General features: G+C 40.7%; 1 protein-coding gene across 2 annotated transcripts in view; it reads left to right on the forward strand.

Annotated features, from left to right (window-relative positions):
- LOC113653702 (synaptopodin) overlaps positions 1 to 22,220 on the forward strand; it is a 26,517-nt gene extending 4,297 nt beyond the window's left edge. Inside the window, exons 1-4 of one of the 2 annotated variants that reach the window (XM_027163461.2) lie at positions 1,797 to 1,935; positions 2,017 to 3,198; positions 12,199 to 14,231; positions 17,579 to 22,220. In XM_027163461.2, the coding sequence (XP_027019262.2) occupies positions 3,003 to 3,198; positions 12,199 to 14,231; positions 17,579 to 18,493 (3,144 nt within the window). In that variant the 5' untranslated portion in view covers positions 1,797 to 1,935; positions 2,017 to 3,002 and the 3' untranslated portion in view covers positions 18,494 to 22,220. Of the gene's footprint in view, positions 1 to 1,796; positions 1,936 to 2,016; positions 3,199 to 12,198; positions 14,232 to 17,578 lie in introns of those variants that run through there. The other variant, XM_027163460.2, reaches the window with a different exon arrangement.
- The last annotated feature ends 3,863 nt before the right edge of the window (positions 22,221 to 26,083 follow it).

Below are 26,083 nucleotides of genomic sequence, written 5' to 3' on the forward strand. Positions count from 1 at the left end.
CCCCTGAGATATATACCAGGTGCCCTGTGGCCCTGTGTAGGATAAGTGCTACAGGATGGAAGGATGACCAGACAATGATTATAGAAGCTTAAACTGAGAACTCTTAAGGATTCTTTGGTTGGTTCTAAATTGAGGCAATATTAATTAATGTGTACAAATTAATTTGCCAGGTCAGCTTTGTTAATTGACCAACCTCGTTAGATGTTAACTTTACTCTACTGTTCTGTGTCTTTCTTTGTTTATACGGTGTGTTCAAAAAGACAGGTACCTATGAAAATGTGTTACTGTATGTCAGTGTCTACTGGCGTCTCATATCTCCAGGCTTCCCGGGTCATCCATGAGCTTAGGTTACTGCCTAGGGTGGAGTTTGGGTTACATGGTCTCCATGTGGGTTTCCTTGACTTATCCGGTTTCTTGTATCCTCCCAAACATGTCAGTAGGTAGAATAAGAAGGGGGTGAAGTGGGAGTGAGTGTGATTGTTCCATCCAGGGTATATTCCTGCTCATACGCAGGGTTCCCGAGATACCGTCAGCGCTCGCTTCACCTCAAACCCGACCAGGATAACAGGTTTACTATACATGCTGTTCTAGACAGATAATACATGATAACAGGTGATGCGAGCGGTAATAAAACAAATGCAAACTTTACTGGATTTGAGACAGGGAATGGTGGAATGATTCACATCTATTGGTATGTAATTTAGAGCGGTCAGTCTACCAACCGTTTCTGGAAACCCACATGGACACCGGAAAGCATGCAAATCTACTGTATACACGGACAATGCAGAGCTCAGGGTTATACCAGGAACGCTGGAGATGTGAGGCAGCAACTAATAATTGCTAATAATGAGATATTAATAACATTTGCTAACAGATATCCTACACACCAATTAATTAATGGGAAGTGGTAGCTTAGTGGATAAAATGCCCAACAAGATGCCCACTTGGTCCACCAAGCTGCCATCACTGGGCCCTTGAGCAAGTTGTCCAAGTAACAATTAACTGCTCAGTCGTATAAATAAGATAAACAATAAATAAGTTTTTTTTTTATCTGGGTGTCTGCTAACATTCCTAAATGTAAATGCTTTATCCTTAAGCATTGAAGCTTTGAACAAAATACTCCCTGAACATCTTAAAACAGCTTTTTTTTTATCGTAAACTAAAAAATAATGAATGTTTATGGCTTCCATCGGCGGTCCCATCTCCCGATGGCATATCTCAACAAAGCTTTCTCTTTACTCTCTGATACCAGAGAATGCACAGACAACACCGATCTGAAGCCCATTGTGGACGAGTGTTTGAGAGGATTGTCTTTTGCTTAGGGATGACGGCACAGAGAGGCACTCTGATGCTATTGTGTCTGATCTCGGGAAGATCCTTTCTCTTTCTCTCTGTATAAGTTCTAACTGCTTTTAACAGCACGTGAAAAGAGCTGATCGTGATAAACGCCATCTCATCTCAGTAACTCACATACCCTCAGGCTCAGGTTCAACAGGATACAAGAGACCGTAGTGCAGGATAGAGGTCACTTACGCCCTGTGGACTGTTTTCTCTTCCTTTTTTTTCTCTCTTAGCCAGAAATTCTGCCTCTAATAGCATGGATCTCAGTGATTAAGAGAAGTCAAAGGGCTTAGCACTTTTTTTTTTTTTTTGGCACATTCTTGGGACGTGTTCAACTCTGGATTAGAAAACCTCCCTGCTTTCCTGATAAGGAATAAAGCTTTGTCATGTTTCTGTCTTTAATTAGAGTGACACATTGTTCCTTTTGACACCCTTTCCTTCTCCTTGCTTTTAATCCAAGAGGAAATGACTGTTGTATTGTGCATTTATTACACGAGTGGGAAATTCATTCCGTTCTTTCCACTGGTACTTCGATGGGAGTGGTGTGGATGTTAATGAACATGAAGCACATCCATATTTGCCACACCTCAAGAGGTCAGATAATCATACTTCCTGAAACATCATGTACTACTGCTTTCTCAGTCTAATAACCCATATCCTTTCCTTTTTTTTTAGGTGGGAGTGGATTAGAAGGAATCATCTCGATATCCTGCCGATGTTAAATCGTCAGCCTCATTCTGGAGAAGCTATCTGCATCAGTCTTCTTTGTTTCATTGGACCTAAGAGCAAATAAACGCAACGGTTTATTAAACCTGACTGACTGAGAGAACACACAGGGTTTTAACAAAACCACCCAAGAAGTTTTCTGTCAGCAATTTGACAGTATAAAGGGCCTGTTATGGAGGTACAGCAAGTTGCTGTTTATCATCATGTATAACATGTTTAACTTTATGTATAAATAATAATAAATCCTTGTTGAAATGTGAATTATTCGAACAGCGACGCCGGGAAAATCGTCTGACCTTTTACGATGAATAGTGCTTTCATGCTCTAATGCAATTACAGCAAGCTACAGTACGTCACCTTTCTTCCGAGACTTTGTCGTGTGTCTTTTGAGAACTGTGATCTGCCCTGTGGAGATTGTGATATACGAGCAGAGGAGTGTTTGGGGAATGAGAGAAGGAAGAGAGAAAAAGAAATGTCTAGATCGCTGAGGAAAAACAAACCCCGAAAAGAAACGTGGATGATCTTTCAGCTTTTACCGGATCTGCAGAGGAGCACATCGCAAATTGTGAAATATCTTTGGCTGTTTTCCATTGGAACAGGTCCAGCGTGTGTCTAAAGGAATCTACCAGGATTTTGTTTTCGGATTTAAGTAATATTTTGTGGCATCGAAAGTAAAAGTGCATCATCGTCTTGTAACTGTGTAACTGACTATTCCCAAAAAAGGACTGCCAGGCTGAAACGTAACTCTGATTGTGCTGGGTTGTTTTTGCTTTGAAAACAGAGCAGTACTTAGAACCCTCCCTTTTGGCCATCCTGACCACCCATAAGGGACAAAACATTAGTCAAGCACAGGCACGCAGAAAAAAAGTGGACCCTCTAGACCAACAACGTTTGTTGTTTTAATCCCTTGAAGCAGCCACTCTTGAGCTGGAAAAATGGAAAAAGGACATGACCCTGTCAGGAGAGGGATCAGATGGACTGGACACGGTACCACGACCCACGGCACCGTAATCTCATGTGAGGAAAATACAGACATGACAGGAACTGATTCATGGGAAACGGAGAAGCACAACTGGGTCAAAGCAAAGCCTCTGATGACCTCTAGCACTGGTCACCCATCACGGAAGACAAGTAAATATTTACTTCAGTTTCTTGTTTATTACCTCTCATATGGTGAGCTTGCAACAAGATGGCTTTGTAAGTAAACACGGGTTTGGTTGAAACCTTCGAAAATACTGTGACATGGTTGATCTGTTTAGGGTAGAATACTCTACGTACATTATGGCATTCAGTATTAGTGTAGATATTGTGATTGGTCTTATGTAACAGGAAGTGGTAATGGATCTGATAGAACTGCATTGCATTGAAGTACAGTAAATCTCATCAGCGATCAAAAGCATGGCTGTATGTTAAAGGTGCAATAGATATTTTTTAAAAGTTGTTAAGTCACTCGAATGCATTTGGATGTCTGGCATTTTATAGATCTTACGTGGGCCACCTGAGATACTGTGGGTGGAGCTTTATGGGCAGGGGTGGGAATCATTCAAATTTAAAAACAAACCCTTTCACTTGTTAGAGAGCTAATGTCTGGAGGAAAAAGACAAATCTTACTTAACGCTCCTTTAAAATCAGAGCAAGTAAATACGGTCCAGTGCTGGACTTCTTAAAGTTTCCTACAGTTGGATGGATATGTCATTATCAGCAAAAAGTCACATTTGTGGTTGACAGGAATGCGGACAAAAAACAGATCACCATCCCCACACCCTCGCTGGTCAAACTTCAGAGCGTTAAACATTAACATCTGTTTCCTTGTGGCCAAAAGGCACATTTTCTGTACTGTAATGCAGTAATGGCCCTCGCTCTCCCATGCCGCAGGACCACTGACCGTAATACGAGAGCCAAAAAAAGTTAGCTGGAAGAAATCATGATCAGGAACACAGATGAACACTCCTCCTCATTGCATTCACACTTGCGTGGGTGTTGTGCAGATGGAAAATGCGTTAAAAGAAAGCCTGCATTATAGACATAGTGCAGCTGTTTGTTAGATGATTGACAGCTGTTGTATTTTACGCTCATGTCAGTTGGTGAATGTTACATGAACGATGTGGAGACAAAAGATGATGTTATCATGTTATATCGGTCCCAGACAGTTTCCAGACATAAAAACCAATGACAAACTTAAACAAGTCTGAGAAAATACATGTGTAAACACTCTTTTTCTCTCTCAGTCATTGGCTCTCATTATATATGGAATAAGATGTTTATACCGTGCAGCATATAGAATGTAAACCTGCTGTGTTTTCTAACTGTCATGTTTTGTCCTTTGTCCGTAGGTTTAGACACATTAAACAGGTCCGACATTAAGTCATGTGAGCCTGAGCTCTGCACTTTGCGTTCTTAAAAAAAAAAAAAAAACTTGACTTAAAGTGAATGTGTCTATAAAGCAATATGTTTCTAATTATCATCAAACCCCTCGTAAGTGGAACGGTTCAGATGAGCCGAGTCTGTTTCCATAAGCAAACCCTGGTGCATCTGAGAATTAGATCTTAGATTAGAAAATGCAGTAAACATAAAGACATCTGATTCACAGCTGAATCTTTTGAATTAATCCTTTTTAAAGTGAAGTAAGCTTTTTGTGGGTAGGAAAGCATGGAGAAAACCCTAAGTAACATTTTTTCCTCCTTACTTATACACACACATGCATTACACACACACACACACACACACACACACACACACACACACACACACACACACACACACACACACACACACACACACACACATGCATGTGGAATCCTGTGGGAGTGGGTCTGGTGAAGGACAACATCCGACAGGATAATCTGACCTCTGATCCTTAGCCCTGAGGCAGCAGCGTTCCAAGTTCTCCTGCTTTAAGGAAAAGTTCCCTCTCCACCCACAATCTAGACCTGACTACAGCACTACTGCCTAGGGCTCAAAGAGTTCCCTCCTTCCATCACTTAATCTTTCTCTCTCTCTCTCTCTCTCTCTCTCTCTCTCTCTCTCTCTCTCTCTCTCTCTCTCTCTCTCTCTCTCTCTCTCTCTAACTCTCTCACTCTCTCTTTCATACACACGCTCTCCAGGCTCTCATCCCTTATCAACACATTGTCTCCTCTTTCACGGAACTCCTCACTCTCACTTTCCTGCTCTCTCTCTCTCTCTCTCTCTCTCTCTCTCTCTCTCTCTCTCTCTCTCTCTCTCTCTCTCTCTCTCGCTCTCTCTCTTTCTTCGTCAGTCTCTTACAGCCAGAGGAGGAAGTTCCTTTCTCTTCCAGAAAGCTTAACATGCAGTCAAAGTGGCACAGAGTTAATAACTAATTACTGCAAACTGCTGCCATTCAGTCTGTATTAAGGTCTTAACTCCTGTAGCTCTTAAGCAGATACATTAACTCCCATGAGCTCAGTTGCAGAGTTGCATTCAATCCTGTTTCCTGTAGGTTGAAATCAGATAAAATCATCTCCAGAACAAAAAGATGTGGATGAAAATCCCTACCCTGAAGCAAACAATAATAAATCCCACACTATAAATCTAAATATCTGCAACAACAACATTTGAATCCCGACCAAACCTCACTGGACAGTAATCCCAGTCAATCCCATCTAAACCCAATCTCAATCCCAATTTTAATCTAATATTTAACATAAAAAAAGAACTCTAAATCTCAACACTAATAATCTTAATCCTACATTCTCCCAACTCTAAATCTCAACACTAATAATCTTAATCCCACACTCTCCAAAACTCTAAACCCCATCAATAATAATCTCAATCCTACATTTTCCGAAATCTAAACACAAACACTAATAATCTTTATCTCACACTCTCCCAACTCTAAACCCCAACACTAATAATCTCAATACCACACTCTCCAAAACTCTAAACCCCAACACTAATAATCTCAATCCTACACTCTCCAAAACTCTAAACCCCAACACTAATAATCTCAATCCCACACTCTTCAAAACTCTAAACCCCAACACTAATAATCTCAATCCTACACTCTCCAAACTTCTTAATCCCAACTCCACACTAATATATCTTAATCCCATCCCAATTTCTAAAAATTTAAAAATTAAAATGGGATGTGCTAGCTCAGTGGTTAAGGTGTTGGCCTACTGATCAGAAGGTCATGCCACTGCTGGGCCCCTGAGCAAGGCCCTTAACCCTCAGTTGCTCAGTTGTAAGTCACTCTGGATAAGGGTGTCTGCGAAATGCCATAAATGTAAATGTAAACCACTAATCACAAACCATACCCTAAACTATATTCCCTAACCCGAATAATCTCAATGTCAATCTCGGCTCACTCTCTGTCAAACTTTAACACTGATAATCCCAATTTCAAATCCCAATCTTAATCCTACTGACTTTATTATAACTAGTTTATATTTTTATTAAGTATTATAGAGTTGTTACATATAGTATGACACGTGTACAACATGCTAAATACACAAGTTAATCCGAACAAACAGACGTTTATTCCAGGTTTAATAATCCTGGATATTATGAAATTACAGTATAGTCGAATCCCAAACGGCTCTCTGCTCCCTACAGAAGTGCACTACATGAGATGGGAATGTAGTCATTTTTCAGCCTATGAAGGGAACTAGGTTTAAAAAACGGACTCATTTGAGATCGAGTGTGAAACCGTTAAAAACAGCAGCAAGGCGAAACACGAGCCGGTGAAAGAGGGCGTGAACTGAGCCACGAGCTCGCTTAAAAAACTGGAATATAACCGGGCAGGGAGCAGTTTAACACAGACAGCAGGAGAGGGGGAGAGAGAGAGAGAGAGAGAGAGAGAGAGAGAGAGAGAGAGAGAGGACACACCGACACGCTGAACTATAATCACGGTAAGGGAAATAAATGTGTATGACGTCATAACGTTCAGGCAGATAAAGTGTGTGATAAACAAAACCGTTAGTTTGGAGTTTTATTCCGTTCAGGAACTTTAATGTGACTTCTGTTTTAATTCGTCTGGAAGTTTAGTTTTTCTCACACTGGATGTAGTTAAGTGAGTATGAGAGATGAACTGAGAAGGTCTGAGGGTCTAAAGGGTTAAAGCTACTGTATGAAGGGCTGATGGTATGAGAAGGTAAACTGTCTGTCTGTCTGTGTCTCTGCTTGTCTGTCTCTCTGTCTGTCTCTCTGTCTGTCTCTCTGACTGTCTGTCTCTCTGACTGTCTCTCTGACTGTCTGTCTCTGTCTGTATCTCTCTCTGTCTGTCTTTCTGCCTGTCTGTCTGTCTCTCTGCCTGTATCTCTGCCATCTGTCTCTCTGCCTGTCTCTCTCTGTCTGTCTCTTTGCCTGTCTGTCTGTCTCTCTGCCTGTCTGTCTCTCTGCCTGACTGTCTGTCTCTCTGCCTGTCTGTCTGTCTCTCTGCCTGTCTGTCTCTGTTTGTCTGTCTCCTTGTCTGTCTGTCTGTCTGTCTGTCTATCTGCCTGTCTGTCTGTCTCTCTGCCTGTCTGTCTCTGTTTGTCTGTCTCTTTGTCTGTCTGTCTATCTGCCTGTCTGTCTGTCTCTCTGCCTTTCTGTCTGTATCTCTGTCTGTCTCGTTGTGTGTCTGTCTGTATCTCTGCCTATCTGCCTGTCTGTCTCTCTGTCTGTATATCTGTCTCTCTGTCTGTCTCGTTGTGTGTCTGTCTGTATCTCTGTCTGTCTGTCTGTCTCTCTGCCTGTCTGTCTCTCTGTCTGTCTTTCTGCCTGTCTGTCTCACTGTCTGTCTCTTTGTCTTCCATACTCTCATCTGTCTTACGCTCCCCCCCTTTCTCTCTCTCTCTCTCTCTCTCTCTCTCTCTCTCTCTCTCTCTCTCTCTCTCTCTCTCTCTCTCTCTTCTCTCACATCGTCTTCACTGTGTCTCTGTTCCTCTGTTCGTATCTCTGTCAGTCCCACACATTTCTCTTTCTTTCTTACTTGTGTTCTCTCTTGTTTCTCATCTTTTCCCTTTTATGATGTGTTTTGCTCTGTGTTTCTATTTTCATCTTACTTTCTTGCATTTATTCTCTCTCTCTCTCTCTCTCTCTCTCTCCCTCTCTCTCTCTCTCTCTCTCTCTCTCTCTCTCTCTCTCTCTCTCTCTCTCTCTCTCTCATCATGGTTAACATTAACAACCTGGAGGAAACCATCTGTCTTCATCCGTCACTTTCCCTGTGTTATTTTTCTATCCACCCTTTAGTCTCACTGTGCTTTTTTATTTAATTCCTGTCTCTTCTCATCCGGTCCCTCTCCTGTTAAAGGGACACTTAAAATACTGTCTTTGTATGTCCATCTCTGTCTCATTTCTCTTTTCCTTTCTCTCTGTCTTACTCTGTCTCTTTCTCTTTCATTTCGCTCAGTGTCTCATTTTCTCCTCTGTCCATCCTTATGATTCATAATGAGACATAAGACCTGTCCTTTCTTTTTCACTCTCGGACTGTGCTTTTCTCAATCCCCCTCTCCGTTCTCTACATTTGTATCTCTTCTAATTATAATTTAATTGTCTCCTCTGTCTGTTTCAGTTTATCCATCTTTTTGTTTTATTTCCATTCTGTCTTTCTCCCATTTCATCTCTCTTTTTCCACGTCCCTCTTTCCCTGTTTATCTTTATGACTCACAGTTTTAACCTTTATTTGTCTGAACCCTATGTCTATGTCAGATTTTCCCTCTCTCTCTCTCTCTCTCTCTCTCTCTCTCTCTCTCTCTCTCTCTCTCTCTCTCTCTCTTCTTGCTTTGAATCTCCCTGTATGTGTGTTTATGCGTGTGTTCAGTATGTCACAATCCTGCCTGAACCTCCTCATAATGTCCTCAAGGAAAGATTTAAATGTGCCACTCGTGTTTTACTGCATGACATAACTCAGAGTTTCGCTCGGACTGACAGAGCCTTTCGCACGCCGTCCTGCCAAACATCCTGTGCTGGGCTTTATGGGATAAAAGCTTCACCTCCCACAGAGTTACATGCAAGATGAATTAGAGCTGTGTAAAGGAAACAGGCTGTGTTTGCACTGAAGTGTTTAACAACACTTACATCGTCAATACCTTCCAGTCAGGCCATAGCCGACTCTCGCTCGGTGATCTGCAGGTCAGCATGCCACTCAGCTCAGGAACATTAGTACATAGATACGAGATAGGGGCCTATTTGATTAGTCTGTATTATTATTATTATTATTATTATTATTATTATTATTATTATTATTATTATTATTATTATTATTATTATCTCCATGACTGTCATTGTAATAAGAATAACAACAGCAATACTACTACTACTACTACTAATAATAATAATAATAAAATAAAAAATAAATAATAAACAAACTAATTAATAACATGTAATTGTTTTTTTTATATACATCAGCAATAAATCATTATTTATACGTTTTGACTATTCAAAAGCTAAATAATATTTACTATATTAATTAGTTGCTATATTATAATTATATTAATACTAAATAGTATGACTCAATTTTTCTTTATCTTGCTGGCCTTTTCTTACCCTCTCCAGTATTTTATAACAAAAACTAAGTAAATATATATAACTATATACGTATATACATATATATTCAATATATAATAATTAGTTGTTGTTTTTTGTGTCTTTTTTACATTTTGCTTTAAAATCCTAATAGTTGGTCAGCACATAGCAATATCGTCTAATTGTTTTTTCTTTGAAAATGTTTTTCTATACAACTTAATACACTTTAAACTTTCTATATACTGTATATATATTCTATATATTCACTGCTTTCTATATACTTGACATAACTTGTTTTTCTATATAACTTGACACTTTGACTTTTTAAGTTTAACACACACTTACTTAATTAAATATTTGTCCTAAGTGTGCATGAATATATTGGAGAACGGAATAGTGTATTAACTATTATATTAATTCATTTATTCACGTTTAATAAGTGCTTTATCCTGGTAACAGTGTATCCACTTCGATAGATTCCAGAGAAAACTGGGGGTGAGGTGGGAATAACGATCAGATGGGACGAGGCTTCACACACACACACACACACACACACACACACACACACACACACACACACACACACACACACATTCAATTCACACACGTTTTTGGGATGTGAAAGGAAACCAAAGTACCCGTGTGGAGAACATGTACGAGTCTCCACACAGACAGTGATGTAAGCTCACGACCCATTATATTTAGACAAAGGAATAGTAAATATACGTTAATTACACTTCTTTGTTGCACTTATTTGTACACACATAAACATTATTAAATGCCATTACAATATGTATGTGAATTTTTTTAAATCTCACAATATCACTTAGAAACAACAATGACTCCACTCACAGGAAGCCGAAATAAAAAGATGAGATAATAGTGAAGCCAAATTCTCAAGGTCGAAGCCGAAGGAATTTTAATTGCAGTGTGTGTTGTGTAAAGATGTGTCAGGGCACTCGTGCAGCTGCGTACTGTAAATGCATAAGTCCTCGGTGTTTGGGAGAGAATGCCATAGACCCAAGTGGGGAGATTTCTCGGCAGTTCAGGAATGCTGAGCGAGCGAGAGGAGAGCCGCGTGCTTAACTAAATACTTTGTCCAGAATGGAATGGCAGTTCTTAAGCCTAGGCAATAAAACCACGGCCATATTCAACAGAAAGATAGCTGCCCTCTGTGCCAGGGTATTAACAGAGGCTCATGGTCTTATACAATGTTGTTATTCATTTCATGTGGAAGAGCAGAACAACATACTAATAATTTACCCTTATTTTACTTTAAATGTGCTCCAAGGGTTTATTACATCGTGGATGCACAAACTTTTATATTGTATACTACTGTGAAATAATAATAATAATAATAATAATAATAATAATAAAACTATTTATTTCATATAGCTCCTATAAAATGTCATCACAAACCATGTTACATAGGTCAAAAGAAAACATAAATAAAGGTAATGGTTATTAAGGTTATTAATAAAGGGAACAGGGGGCACGGTGGCTTAGTGGTTAGCACATTTGCCTCATACCTCCAAGGTTGGGGGTTCGATTCCCGCCTCCGCCTTGTGTGTGTGGAGTTTGCATGTTCTCCCCGTGCCTCGGGGGTTTCCTCCGGGTACTCCGGTTTCCTCCCCGGGTCCAAAGACATGCATGGTAGGTTGATTGGCATCTCTGGAAAATTGTCTGTATTGTGTGTGTGTGTGTGTGAGTGAATGAGTGTGTGTGTGTGTGTGAGTGAATGAGAGTGTGTGTGTGCCCTGTGATGGGTTGGCACTCCGTCCAGGGTGTATCCTGCCTCGATGCCCGATGACGCCTGAGATAGGCACAGGCTCCCCGTGACCCGAGAAGTTCTTATAGGCGGTAGTAAATGAATGAATGAATGAATGAAGGGAACAGAAATGTCACACAACAAGTATGTATGTATTAATCAAAATTTTATTTAACAATATAATAATTAACAATAATTATTTAACAATCCTCAGTTAGTATTCAACGTGTAGCAAGCAAGTATTAGGACATCATAAAATGTAACAGCCAATCAGGTGTAAATACAGAACATAAGCAGGCCCTGCATATTTATGCATGTCCTTTGTTAGTTCACACTTATAGTGTTGAAAAAGTTTAAAAATTTGCATTTACAGTATTATAAATGTAGTTAATAAATAGACAAATGTGCTTTTTCAAGGGAGGTGAGGCTTTGCTATTAGGGTAGCATATATGGCTGAAATACAGGAAAATCCCAAATTCTCATGAGAGTAATGAGAGAATAATGAAAATAAAGACAGTGTAGGAGTCGTCGGGCCTCCATCAGAGACACTCTAATGCAAAACAGGACCAAGCCAGGATATGTATTACCCTGGGCCATTGCTGTTAGAGAGCAGCTAATCAGATCCACATGCTGCAGGAATAATTATATGGGTTTTAAAATAGTATATAGCGCACCGGGATCATGAGTAGTCAGTGTTTGGTGGTTCATGGTGAGCTGGACATTTACAAGCTTTGCTGAGCAACACCTCACACAAAGCTCCTTGTTAACTAAAAAAAAAAAATCATAACTTTGCATGTGGGCTAGACCATGTGCCTCAGGCGTAAGTGATGAAGTCATCGGAGAGACATAGTAAAACATCCCATTTTATTTTTGACTGCACTGCTTTTCTGTAATTGCAGATCTTGAGCGGAGTGCCAGTTTGCCGGAGAAGGAGCTGAAAGAAGCAAGAACACGAAGTCAGATTATCGCTGCACAGCTGACCGTGCCATCAAACCCCAACTCCCGAGGTGTCCAGCTCTTCAACCGCCGCAGAGAAAGAGTGAACGCCTTCACGATCGTGAGTGTTGCTGGTGGAGGAGAAGAAAGCAATCAAGAGTCCCATAATGAACCTGACTCACCTTCTCCGAGTGCATTAACATGTAACAGGGAGCGCTGGACTGACAGCCAGGTCAAAGACTTGAAACACAGAAGAAGTGAAAGGCAACTCCAGTGGCCAACACTGGTTACGCACAGCAAGGGACATAAAATGGAGGATGTTGGGGAAGTGGCACATGAAGTGGGACATGAGAGGCATTTTCTTCCTGTAAATGAAAAGGATGAAGAGGTTCCTGAGCATGGAGAAGCAGGAAAGGATATCATCTCTGGTGATGACGATACTCCTGCTGTTCCTAATCCTAGCCAAGAAGGAGAGCAGGATGTGCAGATAAATGGGACATATGAAAACCAAGCGGAGGCTCCTAAAGCCGTCCCAAATGGAAGTCACAGCACTGAGACCAACAGTAAAGCAGACGACTCAGTACTGAAGCAGTCGTCCATTACAAACAGGACAGCCCGGCCCTTTTTATCCCCTGTTGCGATGAACCCGAACGAATCCAGCACTCTCTCTCCAGACATCCCTCTTGCCCCATCCTGCTCTGCTCCTCCTCTTCCAACTCAGTATGAACCACCTGTATATTCTGGCCAAGAACCTCAAACATTTGTTAAACCAACTTTTGCGGTATCCTCCAGACAAGTGTTCTCCCCTCCACCTCCTGCTCCTTCATACCCAACCCCTCCTCTTCCTGGATACATGATCCTACCTCCATCTATCCCATCTGATCCTCCTCCACAATCGGCCATGTCTCCCCCTCCATCACCTGCCTACTACACTTCGTTGGCCACTCCAATCTCCACCTATATGCCTCAGCTACTGTCTGATAGCAGGCCAACGACGCCCAACCGCACAGGCATTCTAGATGAAGGTCGGGGCAGACGATCTAACCGCAAGTCAATGTTTACATTTCAGGAGAAACCAAAGTCAGCTCCGACTCCCGAGCTCTTGTCTCTGGTTCAAGGAACAGATGAGAAGAAAAGAGGCAGAGGACAGGCAGAAACACATCAGGAAGAGGAGCAGCTGGCTCTAGGGGCAGAGGCATCCAATTTCCTGGTCAAGAATGAGAGTGGTGTGGAAGAGAATTTTGTGCCAGTGTGGTCCTCGACACTGAAAAGCTCCAGAACACGAGACAGGGTAGAGCACAAGCCTGAGCAAGCCCTGACCAAAGCATCCGGCAAAGGTGCAGAGCTGTTTGCCAAACGCCAGACCAGAATGGAGAAATATATTCATGAAAATGCAGAGGGACTAAGATCACCTTCTCCCACCACGTCTCTGCCTCCCTCATGGGTGTATCCGTCAAACATGCCCGGTCGTGTCAAGGCCATGATTAATGCCTCTAACGTCTCCACAGAGTTTTCCAAGACTCTCCAAACCCAGCTTGCCACACAGAAAAAGAATGTGCCAGCAAAGCCACCTCTACCAGCCCCAGTCCCGGAGAGCCCGACATTAGAAAATGGTTGCAGCAGAGTGGAAATGGAGCTGTCCCGGCACCAGCCTTACCAGCTCAATTCATCCCTGTTCATCCTCAACCCAAATAAGGGCCCTTTAAGCAATCTTCCCAAAGCAGCACCCCCACCTAAACCTGTAGTGATGAGATCCTCATATTCCAGACAGACATCGCTTCCATCTACTCCAGTCCCAACCCAGTATGACTCACATGCCTACAGGTTGGCTAACTGCTTCTCCCCTCCCATGATGCCTGTGGAATCGGTGAGCAGGAGCAGGAGAGTGACCACCTCTGTGTCAGGTGTCGCTCCTGAGCGTGTGACTTCTCCTCAGTCGGTCATCCAGGCACCCAAGCCCACCTTCTCAACCAAGAAAGCTGGGATTACCCCACAGGTGTGGAAGCCAAATTATTTCTTCTAGTCTTTTTTCTCTCCTTCCAGACCTTCCACTGCTTTTGTTTACTCGGTATTCTCAACAGACGAAAGAAAAATATTCACAGAGGCTTAACAGGGAATAACTCGGCTCTTTACGCAGTTATAGCCGATGAGCAAGCAGAAGAAATGTCACGAGTGGTTCCAGGAAAACGAAACAGCTATAAACGCTGTAGATTATTTTCACACCGAGACAGTTTATTATTCTCTCCAGGCTCCGAAGATTCCTTCGGCCTCTGATTAAATGATGTATTATGTTTGGCTATAGTTTATTTTCCCAGTTTGGCATGGCAAAGCAATAACCAGCAGGTGGTCTGATGCATAAGGCTTGGCATCAGAGAACCAGTTTAAGTCTTGTGGACTATCGCTTTTAGGACCTGCTAGTTAATAAAGACTGGGCAGCTTAATTATGTTGGCTTTGTAGAAGCCAATATTCTGTTTTCCTATTGAAGCTCAGACAAAGTTTGTTGCCTGGTCTGAAGTTTGTTGCTATTACTTTTCTAAGCTATCCGAGTACCGGTACTTCCGCGGTACCGGGTCTCAAAGTGGCCTCTTTTCCGATAGACTCCCATTATAAAGTTTAGAGGTTTATAACTCGGCAAGCTTTCAAACTATCTACACCAAACTCGGCCAGCTCCTTTAGGGTGATACTCTGAACAAAGGTTTAAATTGGTGTACTGACTGGCCTTGTCTCGCAGCCCCGCCCCCAATATATGCAAAATCAAAAAACTTTTTACAACATGGAATATATATATATAATATGTCATATATCAAAACACTCAGAACAATGAGGGGAACTTCCTCATATGTATTCTGATGACCTTGTGAAAGTGACCTCATGTGAAAATTAAAAATTAGCACAACATGGACATGTGACATATCAATACAATCAGCCCAATGTGGGGAACTTCCTCTAGAGTATTCGGATGATGTCCCATGCTCATCTCCACTTACCTCCCAATGTTTTGGCACCCTAGCTTTCTGTCTACTTGCTTCAAAAAGTAACACTGACCCTTATGTCCACTGGCTTCCAAAAAGCACCGGCCTTTGCGAATACTTGCGTCGTCAAAGCCGACATCAAAGTTTGTCGCGACGAACTTTACAAATCTAGTTGAAATATATTTTAGCTGAAATAGAAGTATGTTTTCTTGCTATTTCTTTCTAGACTTTTAGGTTAACCTCAGCGTACAAGGTTCCTCTAAAGCACTTTAGCAGATGGTGTTTCTGGTTTATGATCTACGATTTGTAATTTAATAAGAGCACACAGACATGAAAGAAGGAATAAGCAGACTCCCTCCACATCTTAACCGTATATATCTGTAATTATGCCGTGTGGTCGCTTGTGAAATGTAGCTGAAAGACGACAGAATTAGTCTAGTTTTAATAAAGCAATGAAAGAATGATTCCATATAAAGTTTATTTCTGCATGTTTATATGACTGGATAGAGGCAGACAAAACAAAACAGTTAGGTTCATTAGAGATACCGGGTCTAGATTTAAAGTATTTTCTTCTTTATTTCACTGCTCTCTGATGTTTTCTTTTTCTTTCTCCTTGATTAAAGCTCAACCCAACCTACACTTTATGGATTCTTTGTCATTTTCACAATGTTTTAACATTCATTTAGGCCATGCCCACACTAATACGGATATATTTGAAAACGGAGTTTAAAAAAAACGCTCTAAAAACGCTCCTCATCCACATGATCACTTTCAAACGCTTTCCAAAAGTTGCCCGTCCACACTGAAATGTATGAAAATGTGAGTAAAGCTTCAACCTGCGTCATTTCCACTAGGCATTTATTTACTTTCGACTGCATCACATGACTAAAAAGCCTCCGTCTTCACAGTCCACACTAAGACGTGAAGGCGTTTTCAAATTTATCCGCGTCTTCCAACAGCTACGTTTTCGTCGTCTCAGTGTGGACGAAATAGCCAAAACGGAGAGAAAAATATACGTTTTCAAACGAAAACATATTAGTGTGTACATGGCCTTAACCTCTGAATTATGCTTACTGTTTTGTATTGTTTTGAATCTATAAAAACTACACATCACCCACACAAAATTTGGCCTCCCTCATCCAGCTCATGTCCTCTGTGCATGAAAGTCAAGGCGTAAAGTTATATTTTGGGTTAATCATCGTTCTCATAACTAAATTGAAGAACCCTAGGGAAGAACCCTAACTACCGAACCAAACAGGCCAACCCTAGGCCCTGCCCTAATACGATGTAAATGTTTTCTGGAAGTGAAAACCTACCCAAGAGGCTCTCTTCAGAGCAAATGAATACCTCAGCAAAGGTTAGTAGCATTAACTGTCGGCATGCTTGTAACCCGAAGAAGACATGCAAGCTCACTTTGCAAGAAAACAGAAGAGAGGAGAATAAATAGAGCCTGCTATATTTACCTACAATGCTTCAGAAAGCCGGCTATACCTTGCAGTTTTAAATTCTAAATGGTTTTATGGATGGAGTGAATAATTAAGGGCATCCTAATCCTTTTAAAACATTCAAGCATGGCTTCTGGTTGGCATGCACATTAAACTGTATTTAAACACGGATATTCGTCATCGTTTTTGTACTCAGATAAAAATACGAGTTTTGTCTGTAGGTATAATCAAGATTAATTTTGGGGGTGCACGGTGGCTTAGTGGTTAGCACGTTCGCCCCACATCTCCAGGGTTGGGGGTTCGATCCCCGCCTCCACCTTGTGTGTGTGGAGTTTGCATGTTTTCCCCATGCCTCGGGGGTTTCCTCCAGGTACTCCGGTTGCATGGACATGCATGGTAGGTTGATTGGCATCTCTGAAAAATTGTCCGTAGTGTGTGATTGCGTGAGTGTATGAGGGTGTGTGTGTGCCCTGCGATGGGTTGGCACCCTGTCCAGGGTGTATCCTGCCTTGATGCCCGATGACGCCTGAGATCAGACTGAGCACAGGCTCCCCGTGACCCGAGAATTTCGGATAAGCGGTAGAAAATTAATGAATGAAGATTAAACTTGCATGGGTAACTATCAAGCCCTTCATTCATTTTGTCAGTTGTACAATATGGAAGACCCTAAAATGTCATGTGAAACTTAAGGAATTGCACAGAGCAATGGCAGCTTTGACTAGACTTAATCTTCATCAAGCACACTCGTCCCTGTTGTTCCTGTGGTTTGCTGTGAGATTTCTTTTGACTAAATTACTAAATCAACATTTTTGGATGCATTTGCATGTAAAGGACTTCAGTTACATAATGTATGTCTGTTTAACAGGAACAAACATTTTCAGCTTACATATTTATTCTGACAATAATATTATTTTTCCACCAACAGGGCAAAGAAGGTTCTCCAGCTGCACCACAGTTGAACAGCCCCAACAGCCCAACACCTTGGACACCTAACGTTTCCCGGCGTCTCTCTAGCACAGACAGGTCTCCAGGTGCAGTGTGGACACCCAGCAGCCAGCACAACTCTCTGGTAACCTCCCCACCGCCAAGAATCATCCATAACCCAATCAACTCTGTTTCTTCTTCACCACCACCACCAAGGTCAATCCATAATTCCACAACATGCTCCCAAAACTCAGGGTCCATTCATAATCCAGTCACTTCCTCTCTAACACCACGTTCTATCCAGAACCTCATTAGCCCTCCCCCAACCCCAAGACCCTTCCATAGCCCAATTGCTTCATCCCCAGATCCACAGTCTCTCAGCTCCTCCCCAATACCTAAACCCTTCAAAAGTTCTGTCTCCATTATTTCATTGTCCAGGCCAACGAATAACCGCACACCTACTACGCCTGTATCTCCACCTTGGGAAACCAGGTCCCAATCCTCCAGCCCTCTTCAAGAGACCAAGGCTAATCACCGCATCCTAGCCAAAAACATCATCAACGCAGCCAAGCGGAAAAACAGCCTATCGCCCGGGGCTCTAAGTGGCCACGGTCTCCTTATGTCTCCAGTAAGCAATACCATTTTGCCATTTGAGACCAAACCTCAGAGTCCCTTTCAGTCTCGCTCACTAGGTGCCCAGTCACCCACATTCACTAGCCCCCCTGCCACACCCACACAAATGGTCCGGTCCCCTCTGCGCCTCTACACTACTCGGTCGCTCACTGATTCAGATGCCTCACTGGAATCAGAGGACTCCGGAATGCGTTCTCCTGGGGTCCGCAGCTACAACACCTGCCCACGTGGTTGGTCTGGAAGCTTGAGGCTCAAACGAGGTGGGATGTCAGAAGACCTGTAGGTTGGAGACATAATGTAGAATGGAATTTGGACTTAAGCTTGGACCAGAACAGTGGCTATCTGTTATCCTTCTGACACTTACTTACCTATAGCATTTCATTTACTACTTGATTCAGATATAACATCTGCCTATGCTTTTTACCATTTATAATGTTGGAGAATGTTTTCATGGAAACCAGAAGGACAAGAAGAGTACAAGGCCTAAAGGATTACGGATTACGTGCCTAGATTGACGGATTTCATTTGATACATAAAAATATTACTGATATAACTGAAAAATGTTTTTGATTTGGGTTGGAACTGAGCACCTCAGGCCAGTCAGGTGGGTTGGTGACCACTGGACAATAAAGAATGGATAAGAGAATGAACAGCAATCCAGGGACCACATCAACTGGACAGAATAATTGACTACAACCTAGGGACCATACAAAATGGACCGCAATCTATGAATAGTAGCGAATGGATTGGATCAAAGACTATAATCTTGGGATCTAAGAAAATAGACTACAATTTAGGTATCATAGAGAATAGATGGAGAATACACTACAAGCAAAGGATCATAGAAAATGGACAGGAGAATCGACCACATACAGAGATAATAGAAACCGGACAGAATAACGGACTAATTTTAGGGATCGTGGAAAATGGACAGTAGAACTAATAACCACCGAAGGTTCACAAAGAATGGACTGTAGAAATGTTTATGATTGTGCAATCCTAAAGAATGTACCATAATCTTGAATTACATTCCAGGAATACTAAAGGACAATGGTAGATTATGTAATGGATTAAAAACATGGATTACAATCAAGTAATCTTGGAGAATAGTTGAAAGAATTGGCTACAAAATGGAGCAAGAATGTTTCCAGTTTCATTCCTCCCATTCCAAAGTGGCCTTTATATTCTGAATGTACAGTAATGCTGGGGACGTTTGGGATTTGACCAACAATTGTGTCGTATGATGTTAATTTGCTTGGATTTATACATCGATAATGAACTTTTATTCTATTTTAATCAGTGGTATTCATTCTCGGTCTGGTTTCACTTTCTGCACACAGTTGTTGTTTTTTTGTTTTGTTTTTCCTATTCTGTGCTCTTTCACACCTGATTCCACTCACAATGGACATGACAATGGGAATGAGTGGAACCAGGTGGGTCGAACGAGGTTAAAAACACTAGCATGTGCAATAAAAAATGAAGCCCAGACCTGGCACTGAATACCTCTGCTTTTATTGCTTTGCACCTGACTGTTCTTTTTTTTTCTGGACAAACACATGCACATTACATCTACTTAGATTTATTTAACCAAAGACTTTTAACGGCTTCTGATGACCAAAGAAATGTCGCGTATCTTAGAAGCAGCGTTATTGTTTTATCAGTTTGTTCATTTCGTCGTTGTCTCGTTGTCTCATTTTGTGTTCGGTGTTGATTTGAGATCGTCAGACTCAAAGGTATGTAGTTTACTGGGAGTGTTTGTGGTTCGACACAAACGTAGAAGGAACGGATCGGCACGAAACGGCTGAAAGTCATTTCTGAAAGGTTAAAACTTCTGAGGGTTTTGTTAATGAGAGCCGATTAGGTTTGATGGCGATGTTTATGTCTATGAATTAGATTAAGTGCTATAAAAGCAGTATCCTGATTGGTAGCTGACTTTTAAACATAATTACTGAACTGCACTTTTAGCAAACAGTAATCAGAATTAAATTCAAAACAACTGGCGGATGAATACGTGGCGATTTGGAATCAAATCTAATTCAACTTACTTGGTTCTTAAACAGAAGGTTTATAGACTTGTAATGGAAATAAGAAAGGCAAAATGTATGCAACTTAACGAAAGCAGAGACAGTAGGAAGCATGTTAGAATTTGAAAGATGTGAGATTACAGTAAATGCTTTGACAAAGGTGAAAAAATTTAATGGACAGCAGCATCTACATGTTTGTATTAGCTTTGTTTCAATTATAAAATGTTTTTTTTCAGGTTTCAGAGGCAAAGGGAAGTATTGGAAGAAAAAGAAATGACCTCCTTAGCTTGTGTTTAGGGGTGGAGAAATTAAGAATTCATTCGCTTACCCATCAGACATGAAGAAGCTTCAGTGTGCTGCCCATTAGGCTAAAAGCTAGCTATCATAGAATGGGGGCATAGAAGCCTTTATTATCGGCACATACACACGTGGACAAAATTGTTGGTACCCTTCGATCAATGAAAGAACAACTCACAATGGTCACAGAAAAAACTTTAATCTGACAAAAGTCATAAATAAATATATAAAAATTCTATGAATGTTAACCAGTGATAGTCAGACATTGCTTTTCAACCACGCTTCAATTGAATTATTTAAAAAAATAAACTCATGGAACAGGCCTAGACAAAAATAAGGGTACCCCTAGAAAAGACTGAAAAGAATGTGACCAAAGGGACATGTTCATTCAAGGTTTGTCCACTAATTAGCATCACAGGTGTCTATAATCTTGTAATCAGTCAGTGGGCCTATACAGTACAGTATATAGGGCTCCAGGTAGTCACTGTGTTTTCTGGTGACATGGTGTGTACCACACTCAACATGGACCATACGTAGTATCGTATAGTTACAGTAGCTAGTGAAGTAAACTAAGACCGACTAAAGGAAGTGAACAGTTACAGTATGTGAAAATGTCGCTGATTTTTGGGTTGAATATATGAGCCGTGTTGCAAAGTCTGGCTGCGTGTTTATTTTCTATCTGTATGATTAACCGAGTTATATCGAGAATCATGTCCTATAGCCTACTTAGCGCTAAGTATTGCTTTGTATATAAATCAGAAATAGGGTTTATTTTCTGTACCTGGGTCAAGTTTCCCGAAAAGCATCGCAGCAAAAAATACGGTTTAATGATCGATCGAGCATCACATTAAACATTCTATCTTCTGACTATGTGATGCTTTTGGGAAACTGACCAGAAATTTGCCTGTCCCAGGAAACCTGTGATAATAATTTGTCTAAACCTGGTATAATTTCATCCTAAGGAATACTTGACCCAAAAAAAAAAAAAACATGGCTAGTGAATGTAGGTACAAAATATCACACTGCACCACATCGTTTTTGTAAACGCTAACTGACTTTTGTTCATCAATAAGAATGTTACTATTTGAAGTACCTGTTAGGGCCATTAGACATTGTGATGTTATGAAGAAATCACCAGTTTTAAGTTTTAAAACATATATTCTTTTTTTTAATAAGCAAGATCAATTTTTGCACTTTTTTCCTCTAATCTGAAACATGCACAGACCACATCTACAGTACACAGTGTACTACACACAGAAGGAATTGACGCCATTACAGAGGCTAACTTTCCTCACAGCAAACTGCTAGAGGTGTGAAACATTCGAACAGCATCGAATCCCATCAGTGCGTCTCACCTCAACACACGCAGAAGTGATTCTTCTCCGGAGCCGTGACACTCTATACAGTATATCAGCACATCAGCAGACCGCTGAGTCGTCACTTGCACATACACTTTGCCCTGAGTGACAGGAACACCAGCTGCTGGGTGACTTGGCACCTCAGACCAGGATACGGTCTCAGTTTTTCATCCCCTGTAAAACCAACCCTCAGCCTTCACATGCACTTCTTCTAGCAGTTAGTGTTTTATTACATTTTTTTCTATTATGGATATGGATATGCAACCAGCATCTATTTTTGCTCTTATAAATACTGTGTAATTTATAAATAAATAAAATTATTAAAAGGTCAGACTTTCTTTATTTGCTGTTGATCACTGACACTGAAGACTCCTTCCGGTAAAGTTAAATAAACGTTTCATCACCGAAAGATCCATGACTTTAAATACAATTATATATCTTAAATTATGGTGTCTTAAATTATCTTAAATTATTAAGTGTCCAAGGTACAAGTCCCACTGAAGGAGCCGTTACTATAGAAACGATGACGTATTCGAACGAACGGGTTAATATAATCCTGCATCTCTGCATTACAGTCAGAATACCTACTGACCAATCAGAATCGAAGCTGTGGTGTAAGAGATATTATCATCGACTATAATTATTATTATCGGATTATTGTCATAATTTTATCAGTTGTTTATTGATAAATAAATAAATAAATAAATAAATAAATAAATGGTTGCACAATCTATACAAATTTCGCTGGGTGAAAAATGGTGCAAGATAATCATAGAAAACCACACACACAGACACACACACACACACACACACACACACACACACACATACAAGCAGTGTATTACATCAACAATAAGGCTTTACTATCACTTCAAGAATAACCTAACAAAAGAGGACACACACACACACACTGAGAGTTTGTCAGCACATTGCACACGCTCTAGATGTAATCTTCCAGCGTTTAATAACAGCTCAATTCTCTGCAGGTGACTGACAGCTAATCACAGCTTCTTTTTTTCTCAACTCCATCATTATACATATTATAATTAATTATGATCTAATTATAATTATGATCTGAGCTATTCCAGTCAAGTCACGTCAGGTGAAGCTATTTCTCGTCGTTACTCTATTTCTGTTCCCAGCTTATACACAAGACAACAGATCAGTATTATACCAGTGGTATACCACCTCGTTTTAATTTAATAGAAAATAAGATGGGGGAAAGGTGTAGCAGGGAATGATATGGACTGATAGTAGAGTTAAAAAATAAAAGTGTGTGTGTGTGTGTGTGTGTGTGTGTGTGTGTGTGTGTGTGTGTGTGTGTGTGTGTGTGTGTGTGTGTGTGTCTAATCACATACATCTGAGCGTTCCAAATCTATGTAATGTCGGAAACAAACAACCACAACAACAACAGATAGATAGATAGATAGATAGATAGATAGATAGATAGATAGATAGATAGATAGATAGACAGACAGACAGACAGACAGACAGACAGACAGACAGACAGACAAAAAACAGACAGACAGACAGACAGAGATAGATAGATAGATATCCCCCACCTCAGAAACCATGGCTGAGAGGAAAAGTGTGCAGGCTTCTCAGGACTAGGTACGTATGATTCAGGCCTAGCAACAGCAAGAGCCAACTTGTCCCATGGATTCAGGGAAGCAAAACAACAATACAGCAATAAAATATCTGGACATTCTAGCAACACCAGAGACACACAGAGCCTCTGGCAAAGCATCCAAATGCTAACAAACTATAAACCCCCACCACGGACCTGTGACAATGTCATATCTTCACTTAACAGAATTCTTTGGCCGATTTAAGACCCAAAACAGCAAACAGAAGTCAAGAGTCCCACCTCCCATCATGTGCTCCTTCTACCAGAGTACCACTGAGAGCATCCTCACAAACTGCATCACTGTCTGTTACGGGGCTGCACCGCCTCCTGTCGAAAGCCTCCTGTCGGCTAATAAGATCATCTGAGTCTCTCTGCCCTCCCTTATGGACATCTTCCACACCCGCCTCACTAGCAGAGCCATCAGCATCGCCGCTGATAGCTCACACCAATCATACCTCCACAAGTACATTGCTGTTACATCCATACAATTGTTTCTATATTGCACTAACTGCTGATATTATCATACAAACTCTCTGGATTGCATTGCCAATGTAAACACTGATAAGGGAAAGAGAAACGGTATTTCATTTACTACGTATTTCTGCACATATGGTGGCATTGGCAATAAAGAACTTAGAACCTTGAACTTAAACTTTATTAATCCCCACCGGGGAAGCTGGTTTGCCGAATATAGTCACAAAGGATAAAATATATAGAAATAAAAGATACAAAAATTTACACTGTAAAAAACTTAATATAAAAAATATAAAATATTTGGTCTCTACTGCCTTCTGGAGGCTGGAATTGGTCACTCCAACTTCTGTTACACCACAGACTGCTGCTCAGATGTCAATCACAGGGTTTAGAACTGCAGTTCCTATGAACACGTTCTGTGCACCATCACATTCAAATTTTAATTTTATTTCTATAGCACGTTTAACAATGGACATTGTCTCAAATCAGCTTTACAGAACATGAAGAAATACAATACAAATAGTTTAATATTATACAAAGATGATAAAATTATACCAGACTGAAAAGTGAACCTCATCCTCAGGTTTGTGACACTGAAGAGTGTGATTATAAACTGTTATAAACACCAGAGAGTGTTATTATAAATAACGTCTTTTAGAAGGGAAATGATTTATAATCTCACTCTCTGGTGGCACCCAGATGAGGACGATGAGGTTCCCTTTAGAGTCTCTAATGATTTCTTCCTCATATCGTCTAAGGTTGTATTTCCACACCACCCTATGGGCGCCCCCAAGGGGTGTCCAGTGGTGGCCACGCCCACCCCTGTATAAACTCTGGCCACCCCTGTGGCCACCCCTAGTATGAATTTGAATTTGAATGCATAATGAAAATTCACAATAGTTCATGAAGAATTGATTTTGGATAAATTTTAACCAAAACAGTTCTGGACTACAGCTTTAATGTCATATTGTTACATTAACCAGAAACAAAACTAAACTAGTATAACACACACTACACTGATTTTTTTTTTTTTTTTTTGGTTCCACCCCAAGATTTGCTGTGGTCTCCTCTGGCCACTCCTATTATATGTTTCTGGGGGCACCACCATCACCTCTGGCTTGCTCATTAGCGATAGATAGATAGATAGATAGATAGATAGATAGATAGATAGATAGATAGATAGATAGATAGATAGATAGATAGATAGATAGATAGATAGATAGATGGATGGATGGATGGATGGATAGATAGATAGATAGATAGATAGATAGATAGATAGATAGATAGATAGATAGATAGATAGATAGATAGATAGATAGATAGATAGATGGATGGATGGATAGATAGATAGACAAAAAACAGACAGACAGAGACAGACACAAAAATCAGACAGACAGACATAAACAGACAGACAGACATAGATAGATAGATAGATAGATAGATAGATAGATAGATAGATAGATAGATAGATAGATAGATAGATAGATAGATAGATAGATAGATAAACAAATATTGGATTGGTAGACAGACAGACAGACAGACAGACAGACAGATGGATGGATAAACAAACATTGGATAGATAGATAAATACATAGAAGTATAAACATATTTTATAGCTATCATTTTCAGCACAAATTAACGTCTTTGTCGTTTTTTTTTTAACAACAAGAAATCCTGTCTTTTAAACTCTGGTTAAAGTTTGCAGCTTTGTTTTAAGTCTTTGCTGAAGGCCCCGAGCCACAAGGGGGCGCCGTAACACAGCACGTCACTAATAACAGGCAAAGTACACTTTTTGTCAATCAGCATGATTACATGGAACCTTTTTACACTGTACTGTTTTATCCCCACTTTAACTGACTTTAATGGCACTTCTGACTATGGCTGTGTCTCGATCGGATCTCTAGTTCAAACTGAGTCATCAGTGTTCGAGTGTGTAGTGAATCAGGATCCTTACCATTGTCCTAACTCATGTACATTATATACTGACTCAGTACCTATGGAGCTAGAGAGCTGATTGAGACACACCCTGTATCTCTGTCTGAACTGCTTTAATCTATCAGTCTAGCCAAAACTGGCCCAACAATAGTGGCAGA

Source organism: Tachysurus fulvidraco, chromosome 10, assembly GCF_022655615.1.
Source record: "Tachysurus fulvidraco isolate hzauxx_2018 chromosome 10, HZAU_PFXX_2.0, whole genome shotgun sequence".
NCBI lineage: Eukaryota > Metazoa > Chordata > Actinopteri > Siluriformes > Bagridae > Tachysurus > Tachysurus fulvidraco.